Raw genomic sequence first — 11236 nt, 5'->3', positions numbered from 1 at the left:
TTGACAGCCCTCCCATTTAGCTGAAGCCTCTGAAGAGACATTACTCCCACTGTATCTGTGAGAAACTTGTTATTTTCTTCCGATTCAACAAATTGATGTGCATTATTTATCTCAAACTTTTGAAGTTAGTGGTTTTGCAAACGTTGGGGCTCTTTGTTGATGGAAATTGCAATGCAGAGAATTCGAGAACTTTAAAATAAAACAATGCTGGATCAACTCAGCACACATTTATAGAGCAAAGATACATAACCAAGCCTGAGCCCTTCATCGAGATGTGAGCAAAAAATAGACAGACATCTGAATAAAATGGTGGGGTGGGGTGGGGAAAGGGGCAGGGGGAGGAGCAAGGGCTACAGGCAAGAGGTGATAGATCGATAAGGAAAGGAAGGCACAACAGCAAACAGGGGGAAAAGGGACAGCTGTCAATAGAGAGGGAAGGGGATGGAGAGCTCGAGGGCTAGGGAAGGCAAGGAGAACAGGGAGTGGTCTAGCAGAAAGTGGAGAAGTTGATCTTAATGCCGTGCCCAGACAGAATATTAAGTGGTGCTCCTCTCATGGCCTTTCTTTGATAGTGCATGAGGCCATGGACAGCACAGGAGTGGAGGACAAAATTGAAATGCCCACTGGAAGATCCCTGACATTGATGCAGAGTGAAGGTGCTCAGTGAAGAGACCTCCTAGTCTGCATCTAGTCTCTCTTAAAGGTTTTAGTTTATTTATGTCCAATATTGAAATGACGAGATTTTATCTTATGCTTTTTCCCCTGTCAGCCAAGCGAGAAGGGCTGGGTGGAACAGTTTACACAAGATTATTTCAACTGTAATACTGTGAACAACAATATATCAACAAAGAGTCACCATTGCCCAGAGCCCCTCAAAATAAGAGGAAAAAAAAGTCTATTCAAAGACACTAAGTGGGTATGAAGAGAGGGAGCATTGATTTCATTTGTGTGGAACTGATCAGGAAAACTGCATGGAGCTAAGATTTTATATTATAACTGTTCCCCTATGAACATTTTGTAACTTGGACTTTGTCAATTATGAAGCATCTTGGAGGAGCCAGTCTCTGCTCAGTTCTTGGTCCAAGCTATCGATCAGTTTTTGGACAATTAAAGTGGTACTCAGTGTCAATATCAGGATTGATAGAGGACTTTTTCGGTACTGCTGAAATTTAGGTTAACTTTGTGTCTGAGATGGCCCATGACTGCTGTACTTATAGCATAAATGTTACTCGATGAAATGCAAATATTCTTTTGATGATATTCTGGTTCTGTCAGAAGTTTAACTTCAAGACAAGAGCAAGTCCAGCCAGTAATCTATGTTGACAGTTTAGTGCAGCACTGAGACAAGCATGTTGTGCAATGTGCATTATGGACGCAAGCTATTAAACAAGAGTCCTTATTTGCCTGGAATATGTAAAAGAATTGGAAATTTTGCCCCCTTTTCTAACCAAAATAAATCTACACAATATCAGATTTTTCAAATTCTATGCTGCAATTTTGATTTCAAAAAATTTGTTAATATGGAATATACTTCATAACCAACTAATTGCATTCAATAATTTATGAAAACCATGTGGATGCGATAGGCTTCATGAAAATCCAAATTGTTTTTTAAAATCCCTTTTTAAAAGGTTTTACTGATCAGAATTTAACAGGAAGCAAGTTGATTTTTCTTCTGCCTCAACCAAGAAAATATCTACTCTTTCCATTAATATTTTTGACAGGAAAGTTGGGCACGCAATTAAGTTTTTGAAAACAGGAAAGGGTTGCCAAAGGGACTAATAGGCCTCTTTCCTGCTGTACCTATTCTGTAATGGAGATCATAAAGGACCTCCCTCACCTTGATCACAATCTCCTCTTGCTGCTCACTTCAGGCAGAAGGTGCAAAAGACTGGTCCACCACCTCCAGGTTCAAGAACAGTCTCAAGTCCAACAGCTATGACCCTCCCAGTAATATTCTAACCCTAACCATAAACTACCCTCTAACCACCAAAGGGCGGCAAGGTTAGCGCAACACTACTACGGCACTATAGTGACCCAGCTTCAAAACCCAACGCTGTCTGTAAGGAGTTTGTACGTTCTCTTCATGTAATTTATTATAACATAACATAACAATTACAGGACGGAAACAGGCCATTAGGCCCTTCTAGTCCGCACCGAACCAAACACCCCTTTCTAGTCCCACCTCCCTGCACAATGCCCATAACCCTCCATCTTCTTCTCATCCATATACCTGTCCAACCTTTTCTTAAATAATACAATTGACTCCGCCGCCACTATTTCTCCCGGAAGATCATTCCACACAGCTACCACTCTCTGAGTAAAGAAGTTCCCCCTCATGTTACCTCTAAACCTCTGCCCCTTAATTCTTAACTCATGTCCTCTTGTTTTAAACTTTCCTCCTCTTAACGGAAATAGTCTATCCACATCCATTCTGTCTATCCCTTTCATAATCTTAAATACTTCTATCAAATCCCCTCTCAACCTTCTACGCTCCAAAGAATAAAGACCCAATCTGTCCAATCTCTCCCCATACTCCAGTTGCTTAAACCCAGGCAACATTCTGGTAAACCTTCTCTGCACTCTCTCCACTCTGTTTATATCCTTCCTATAATTAGGCGACCAGAACTGCACACAGAGCTCCAAATTAGGCCGCACCAACGTCTTATACAATCTCAACATCACCTCCCAACTCCTATATTCCATGCAATGATTGATAAAGGCCAGCATACTAAAAGCCTTCTTCACCACCCTATTCACGTGAGTTTCTACCTTCAGGGAACGATGTATCGTTACTCCTAAATCTTTCTGCTCTTCTGTATTCCTCAATGCTCTCCCATTTACCACATATGTCCTATTCTGATTCTTCTTACCAAAATGAAGCACCTCACACTTATCAGCATTAAATTCCATCTGCCATTTTTCAGCCCACTTTTCTAAGCAGCCCAAATCCCTCTGCAATCCTTGAAAACCTTCTTCATTATCCACTATTCCACCTATCTTAGTATCGTCTGCATATTTACTAATCCAATTCACCACCCCATCATCTAGATCATTAATGTATATAACGAACAACAATGGGCCCAATACAGATCCTTGAGGCACACCACTGGTCACCGGCCTCCAACCTGACAGACAATTATCCACTACCACTCTCTGGCCTCTCCCTTTCAGCCAATGTTCAATCCATTTGACTATCTCAAAATTTATACCTAAAGACTGCACCTTCCTAACTAACCTTCCATGTGGTACCTTATCGAAGGCCTTACTGAAGTCCATATAGACAACATCCACTGCGCTACCCTCATCCACATTCCTAGTCACCTCTTCAAAAAATTCAATCAGATTGGTCAAACATGACCTTCCTCCCACAAATCCATGTTGAGTGCTCCTGATCAGACCCTGTCTATCCAGATGTTTATAAGTACTATCTCTAAGAATTTTCTCCATTAATTTACCGACCACAGACGTCAAACTTACAGGCCGATAGTTGCCAGGCTTCCTCCTTGAACCCTTTTTTGTCCGTGTGCATTTCCTCCGTGTGCTCCTCTCGCTCTCCAAAAGCATATGGCGTTTTTAGTATTTGGGTGGCACGGGCTCATGGGCTGGTAGAGCGTTCTACCGAGTTTTATCTCCAAACTAAAATTTAAAACAAGATCTGCACGACTGAAATGTCACTTTCTGTCTTGCACTCACTGCAATTGTGAATATTTATCTATCCTTTGATATTTATTATCTTTTTTTTTCTGCCTTGCATTCATGGACATTTACATTTTACGAGTTGGTGTACCTGCTTGGCAAGCAAGAATTTTGGTACATCTGTACAATGTTCATGAGCATATGACAATTAACTCACATTGACCACTGGAAATTGTTTCCTTTTAAGACCAGGGGTTAGGCTTTGGAGTTAAACAAATGATCTTTTCTTGACTGCAAAATATTCTAGGTTAATTCAGTTAAAAAAAATCCATGAATTCAATATATCTAGATTACATTATAAAAATATTGTTATCAGTGTCCAATACTTAATCAAAATGGCACAATGGACTAACTGCTCTCTTGCTACACATATAATTCTTTGACATCATTCAATCAATGGTTGATTGACTTTCAGTAGAAGATTATTTGTTTTCTGTTTTGTTGAAGTGCAGAATAACTCATTTGGGAAAATGCTTATAAAAAGCTTTGTAGTTTGGCTCAAGCCAAAAGTAGATCCACATTTCCCAGTATTCAAAAGGCAATTTACAAAGTAAGTCAACAATGAGCCTTCAAGGAAACAACACTAGATAACTGCTTTTAATTATTTTCTTCCACCCCCCCCACCCACCCACACACACACCCACCCCCACGCACACACCCACACGCACCCCCAAACACACCCATCCACCTACACCCACACACACACCTATACCCACACCTACACCCATACACACACCCACCACCCACATACACCCACACGTACACACCCACACCCACCCATCTACACCCACACACCCACCCACACACCCACACAAACACACACCCACCCCCATGCACACAACCACATGCACCCCCACACCCACCCACCTACCTACACCCACACACACCTATACCCACACCTACACCCATACACACACCCACCCACATACACCCACACGTACACACCCACACCCACCCATCTACACCCACACACCCACCCACACACCCACACAAACACACACCCACCCCCAAGCACACAACCACACGCACCCCCACACCCACCCACCTACCTACACCCACACCTATACCCACACCTACACCCACACACACACCCACCCACACAAACACACCCCCACACACCCACCCCCATGCACACACCCACACGCACCCCCACACCCACCCACCTACACCCACACACACACCTATACCTACACCTACACCCACACACACCCACCTACACCCACCCACACAAGCACACACCCACGCACCCACCCCCACGCACCCCCACACCCACCCACCCACACCCAAACACACACCCCCACACCCATACCCACGCACACACCCACAGACACACCCACCCATCTACACCCACACACACCCACCCACATACACGCACACACCCACCCACATACACGCACACACCCACATGCACACACCCACCTACACCCACACCCACATACACACCAACACACCCACCCACCTACACCCACACACGCACACCCACATACACACCCACACACACACCCACCCCCACCCACACTCACACACCCACGCCCACACCCACCCACCTACACCCACACACACACCCACCCACATACACCCACACGTACACACCCACACCCACCCATCTACACCCACACACCCACCCACACACCCACACAAACACACACCCACCCCCAAGCACACAACCACACGCACCCCCACACCCACCCACCTACCTACACCCACACCTATACCCACACCTACACCCACACACACACCCACCCACACAAACACACACCCACACACCCACCCCCATGCACACACCCACACGCACCCCCACACCCACCCACCTACACCCACACACACACCTATACCTACACCTACACCCACACACACCCACCTACACCCACCCACACAAGCACACACCCACGCACCCACCCCCACGCACCCCCACACCCACCCACCCACACCCAAACACACACCCCCACACCCATACCCACGCACACACCCACAGACACACCCACCCATCTACACACACACACACACACCCACACCCACACCCACCCACACCCACACCCACCCACACCCACACCCACGCCCACACAATACTGGAAATACTATCACAAGTTTTGTTGCAGAAAAATTGCAACCTAAAGCATTGTTGATCTCAGCATCAGAACAAGAACAGAGACATTTAAATGGCTGCAATAACTTAAGTTTACTGATATAAAAAAATATTGCACCTATTACAACAGACAGCTATAATTTAAGCACAAAGGGGCCCACCTAACAAACGCAAGGCATGCGGTAACAAAGAATACTATCAGAACTAACACATGCCACCTGTTAAACCTTTCCAGCCTCAAAGGCCAAGCAATTGCATGCAAAATGGAAAGAAGATAACCATGCAACTCTGCAGCAGTAAAGCTTACCTTACTATTTCATGAATTTGACATCCTGGACTGCTTCAACACACACAGTAACAGTAATTTTTTTTTTTATTTAAATTTAGACATATAGCACAGTAACAGGCCATTTCGGCCATGAGTCTGTGCCGCCCAATTTACACCCCATTAACACGCAGACACGGAGAGAACACAAACTCCTTACAGACAGCATGGGATTCGAACCCTGATCCTGATCACTGGCGCTGTAAAGGCAATGCACTAACTGCTAAGCCAACTGTGCTATTTTCAGGCAGTAATACTGCCTGAAAATAGCAATAATGCATTATGCAAGAATTTTGTGATCTCGAGCAGTCATTCTCAACAGCATGCTTGCCAACGGCACATTTAAGTGGGGCCAAGGACCAAAATCATAAAATATATTTTTATGTCATTGGAAGGAGAGAAGTACAGAAGACACCGACTAAATTTGGCTGCTTAACAGGGAAGAGGGCTCATCAAGTCTGAGCAGAGTCTGAAGGGGGCTACAGCCAAAATAAAGGTTGGGCATAGGAGATGTAGTGCACTGTGCCATTATGTCACTCGGTCTTGATCAAAGCTAAAAGCAGTAATTTGCTCTGCATTTGTTGCTCCCATTAACTCAAGACTAGTACACTAATTTTAGCAGAAACAGAATAATAATATGTACATTACAATTAATTGACACCATGAACTCCATATCTATAATTTTTTGGCTGCACAAAATAGCATTGGATGGAAGGACAGTGGAAGGGAATCCAAACCCATAAAAATACTGGAAAGAATGCCACTTATCTGAAATGCGGGGTTCCAAATGTAATATTAGCAGGTAGCAAAGATATGTATCCCTCCTGATTCCATGGAGAATTAATCAAATATTATCCAAACATATTAAAATGTTTCTGAAAGCAAAACCTATTTATATACTTCCAGCCAACTTCCAATGAAAACACTAAATAACTGAAATTTATTGTGGACAAATGGGTAAAAACAGAGGAAAAACAATAAATCATACTTCAACTTGACCATCTCTCTCTACTACCTGAACTTGAGAGATCAAAAGTAACAACTACTTACTCTTCGCTTCAGTCGTTCCCGTTCCTTCAACGTCAGTGTGTCTGCCTTGGCAATCACAGGTACAATATTTACTTTGCTGTGAATGGCCTTCATAAACTCCACATCCAGCGGTTTCAGGCTGCACGAGATGGCAAACAGTTACATACTGCATGAAACGTAGAACTCACCATTCTCTCCAAAGATTTAAAAAATTTTCAGAATAAAGGCCTGGCTTTTGGATCTTTTAACCCATGTGAACAATTAACCTACTAACCCCCTAAGTCTTTGGAACATGGGAGGAAACCAGAGCACCTGGAGGAAGCTCATGGGGAGAATGTACAAACCCTTTACAGAGAGCGGCTGATTCAAACCCGGGTGGCTCACATTGTAAGAGTTTTGCATTAACCATGCCGTCTTCTATGCTAACAATTGGTATTGTTTTAATTTCATAATCTTGGCTACCTCGCTGCAGCATTTTAAGTAATCCGAGCACAATTTTTCCCACTCATCAAGTCTTCTGATTTTTCTCAATAATGTCTCCTTTGACTCATCCCACTTTCTCCAAGTCAAACGGGTGGCCATGGGTATGGCACGGGTCCATCTATGGCAACACTCTCCCCTTTCTCAATCTCTCTGTCTCTATCTCAGGAGACAAACTTTCTGAGACATTCTTGACAAGCCTACCAACTCTCACAATTACCTCCACTACACCCTGTCCCCTGTCCTTTCTCTCAATTCCTCTGTCTCTGTCGCATCTGCTCCTAGGTTGAGGTTTTCCATTCCAGATCATCTGAGATGTCCTCCTCTTCCTCCAAAAACATGGTCTCCTCTCTACTACCAACGTTTCCCACACATCTTCCCTGGCCACTCTGCCCCTTGAAGCAACAAGGACAGGATTTCTCTTGTTCTCACCTACCACCCCACCACCCTCCACCATCCACATATCATCCACAATTTCCATCACATGCAACATGATCCCACTATCAGACACATCTTGCCCTCCCCGCCTTCTGCTGAGAAGAGCAACAGTTAATATTCCATCTGAGCACTCTCCAACTGGATGGCATTAACATCAACTTCTCCAGTATGTGTTAGGTCTCTCCCTTGTCAGCCTCTCTTTGCCATCCCTGTGTTTCCTCTCCTCCAGCTCTCCACCCCCTTCCCTCTCCATTCAGAGAGCTATCCCCTCCTCCTGTCACTTCTCAGCTTTTTTTCTCTTGTGACTTCCCACCCATGTCCACCCATGACCCTTGTGAGTCTCTGCTCCTCCCTCCGTCAGTCTCCCACCATTTAATTTAGGAGCCTGTCTGATTTTTGTTCATACCTTGATGAAGGGCTCAAGCCCGCAACATTGGTTATGTATCTTTACCTTTGTTACATAAAGAACACTGCGCAACTTGCTGAGTTTCTCCAACATTTTTAAGTAAAATTCTGATTTTTTTTTTTAACTTGTATTCCATCTAAACAAATTATTACACTGAAGACTTAAATTTAAAATCATAAATGATCTCTGCCAAGAAGCTGCTGTGTGTCATGACATGCGCACAAGCTGGAACAATCTGTGCACAGTAATGTGCTAATAGAGGAAGTAACAAAATGCCACAAGAGGGATAAGTTTGGTTTTAAAAGGACAAGGTTGGTTCCATTAGAGCTTCCTGGTGGGAATGTTAAGGACAACTCCTCAGGAGTGTTTGGAATTTAGAACGCACTGCCTTCGTGGCTGATGGAAGTGGGTTATCTCACAGCATTCATCTGCACTAGCACTTGATCGTCAAGGGGTAGAAGATGAAACAGCACCGTTTTCATTGGCACAAAGATGGTTAAACAAATACCCAAAATGATGACAGCAGATTAAACTGACATTTTATTTGCTGTTGAAGGATATGAAGTTAAAACAGGTGTTTAAAAGTTCTAGGTAATAGAAAGGGTATAGACCACTGGCCAAGCTGAAAATTACATTATTCGTAATGGATTAACTGAACGATCTTTGTGTCATAATCCATGATTCCCAAGGGACCCCTGCCTCAAGGTCATAGTTCAAATTTATTGTCAGAGTACATACTGCACATGATATCACATACAATCCTGAGATTCTTTTTCTGTGGGCCAGGCAGAATTTCTAATTACCAGTAACTGTAAACTGTACTCAAAGGAAGGAAGAACTGTAAAGAAAATTACTTTGCAAATACAAAAATATAAATATTCAGTACGAGTTCTTAAATGAGTCTCTGAATTCGTTCAGGAGTCTGAAGGGGTAGCAACCATTCCTGAAGCTGGAGGTACGTGTTCTGTGGCACCCGAGCCTCCTTCCTGATGGACAGCAGCAAGAACAGAGCATCTCCTGGATGGCGTGGATCCTTGATAATTGCTGCTCCTCTCTGACGCAACATTGAACGTTGATGTCCTCAATGATGGGGAGAGTTTTGACTATGATATACTGGACCGAGTCCACTATCTTTTGCAGGATTTTTAGCTAAGACATATTGGTGGTCGCATACCAAACTGTGATGCAGCCGGTCAGCACACATTCCACTGCACATCTGCAGAAGCCTGCCAAGGTTTCCGATGACATACCGAGCCTACAACTCATACAAGTGGCTCACTCCTCTTGCTCACATTCCATGATAAAATTATCAACACACAAATTAGCATCCTTTGGTTGATATCTCTGTGCATCCTTCCATGACTAAATATGGCATATAGATAAACATTTTAATGATTGAAATCTCAGTAGGAATCATCTTTCCTTACCCATGACCAAAAGGAGAGATGAAGTAGAAACAGCAATGTACTCGGTTGTCAATGATGTGTCGTCTGTTCAAACCACTCTCATCATGAAGATACCGTTCAAACTGATTGTCAATGTACTGAATGATAGGTCTGAAGCTGTAAGAAGAAAGAAGGTACGGCCTTATGAACAATAACACTAAATATCATACAACCATAAAATTGGTACAACTTGGAACCTGTTATTCAAAATTCAAGCAACCGGCAAAAAAAATTGTGGAAAATAAATAGGTTAAAAATTATATAAAAGTTTAAAATCAGCGCCTCCTAGCAGTTAGTTCGCCAATTACACAACACACAATCCTCAAGCAACTGGCAAATACACTTATCTGACATCTACCAATCCCCAGGTGCCAGATACTGAGGGTTTTACTGAACAGTGAAACCCTGATTTTACGCACCCCAATTTAATGCTAATTCGGATATAGCACGATGAGTCATTGGACACTGATATATACAATGTATGCATCGCTTAACGTCTGCGATCCATTTGTTGGGTTTTTTTTCCATAAGTATACATAGAAAAACTCCCCAATATTAAATATATAGATATATAAAATTTATTTTTCTTTACGATGAACAAAACAACCCCCCCCCCCCACTCACAGTATAAATCCACACACCATTAGGGCTCAGATATATGTTAATCATCAAAGATTCTATATGGGAAGTTACTTACATTTATACTTTAGCAGCATTTATTACTATTATCCTTTTTATTATTATATTTAAAATTACAATTGTGCCCCTATTTGACCCAAATATGGCTGCCATATCTTAATAAATATGTCATATTTGTTCTTCAACTTGTATGTAATTTTTTTCCAAAGGTATGCAAATATCATCTCAGCAGTCCATCATGATAGATGTAGAGGGGAGTTGGATTTCCAAGTAATCGCAATACATTTCGTAACACTGCTAAGGCTATTTTAACAAATGAAATTTGGAATTAATTAGTTTGTTACTTATTTCAATGAAGTTGCCCAAAAGATAAAGCTCTGGGTCGCCACCCCTGTTCGCGTTCCATTCCTTAAATAGGATGTTAAACAAGTTCATTTAAAAGATGCTGTGCCAAGGATGGCCAAGCTATGCGCCAAAAGTGGCACACTGGATAATTAGTAGTGGTGCACCTAAATGATTAAGGTAACTAATTAATGTTTATCTTGTTTTTGCAAGATGACCTGCACACTCAGTGGATCAAACAAATATTTTTCATGGTGGGGAAATCACGCAACATTTTAAAGACGATTCTGCAAGTACTAACTTTGCGGAGACATTCTAAGTGAGAGTGAAATACTGGGGATGCAAAG

At 42.8% G+C, this 11236-nt stretch overlaps 1 protein-coding gene across 6 annotated transcripts in view; it reads right to left on the bottom strand.

Annotated features, from left to right (window-relative positions):
* LOC138761488 (septin-2) overlaps window positions 1-11236 on the bottom strand; it is a 206284-nt gene that overhangs the window by 94515 nt on the left and 100533 nt on the right. For all 6 annotated transcript variants that reach the window (XM_069933703.1, XM_069933705.1, XM_069933702.1 and 3 more), the window contains 2 exons: window positions 9891-10025; window positions 7161-7278 (listed from right to left, as the gene is read on the bottom strand). In XM_069933703.1, the coding sequence (XP_069789804.1) occupies window positions 7161-7278; window positions 9891-10025 (253 nt within the window). The remainder of the gene's footprint in view (window positions 1-7160; window positions 7279-9890; window positions 10026-11236) is intronic.

This window comes from Narcine bancroftii, chromosome 4 (assembly GCF_036971445.1).
Source record: "Narcine bancroftii isolate sNarBan1 chromosome 4, sNarBan1.hap1, whole genome shotgun sequence".
Lineage (NCBI taxonomy): Eukaryota > Metazoa > Chordata > Chondrichthyes > Torpediniformes > Narcinidae > Narcine > Narcine bancroftii.
The sequence above is the reverse complement of the archived record's forward strand: the minus strand, read 5'-3'. Positions and strand labels throughout refer to the sequence as shown.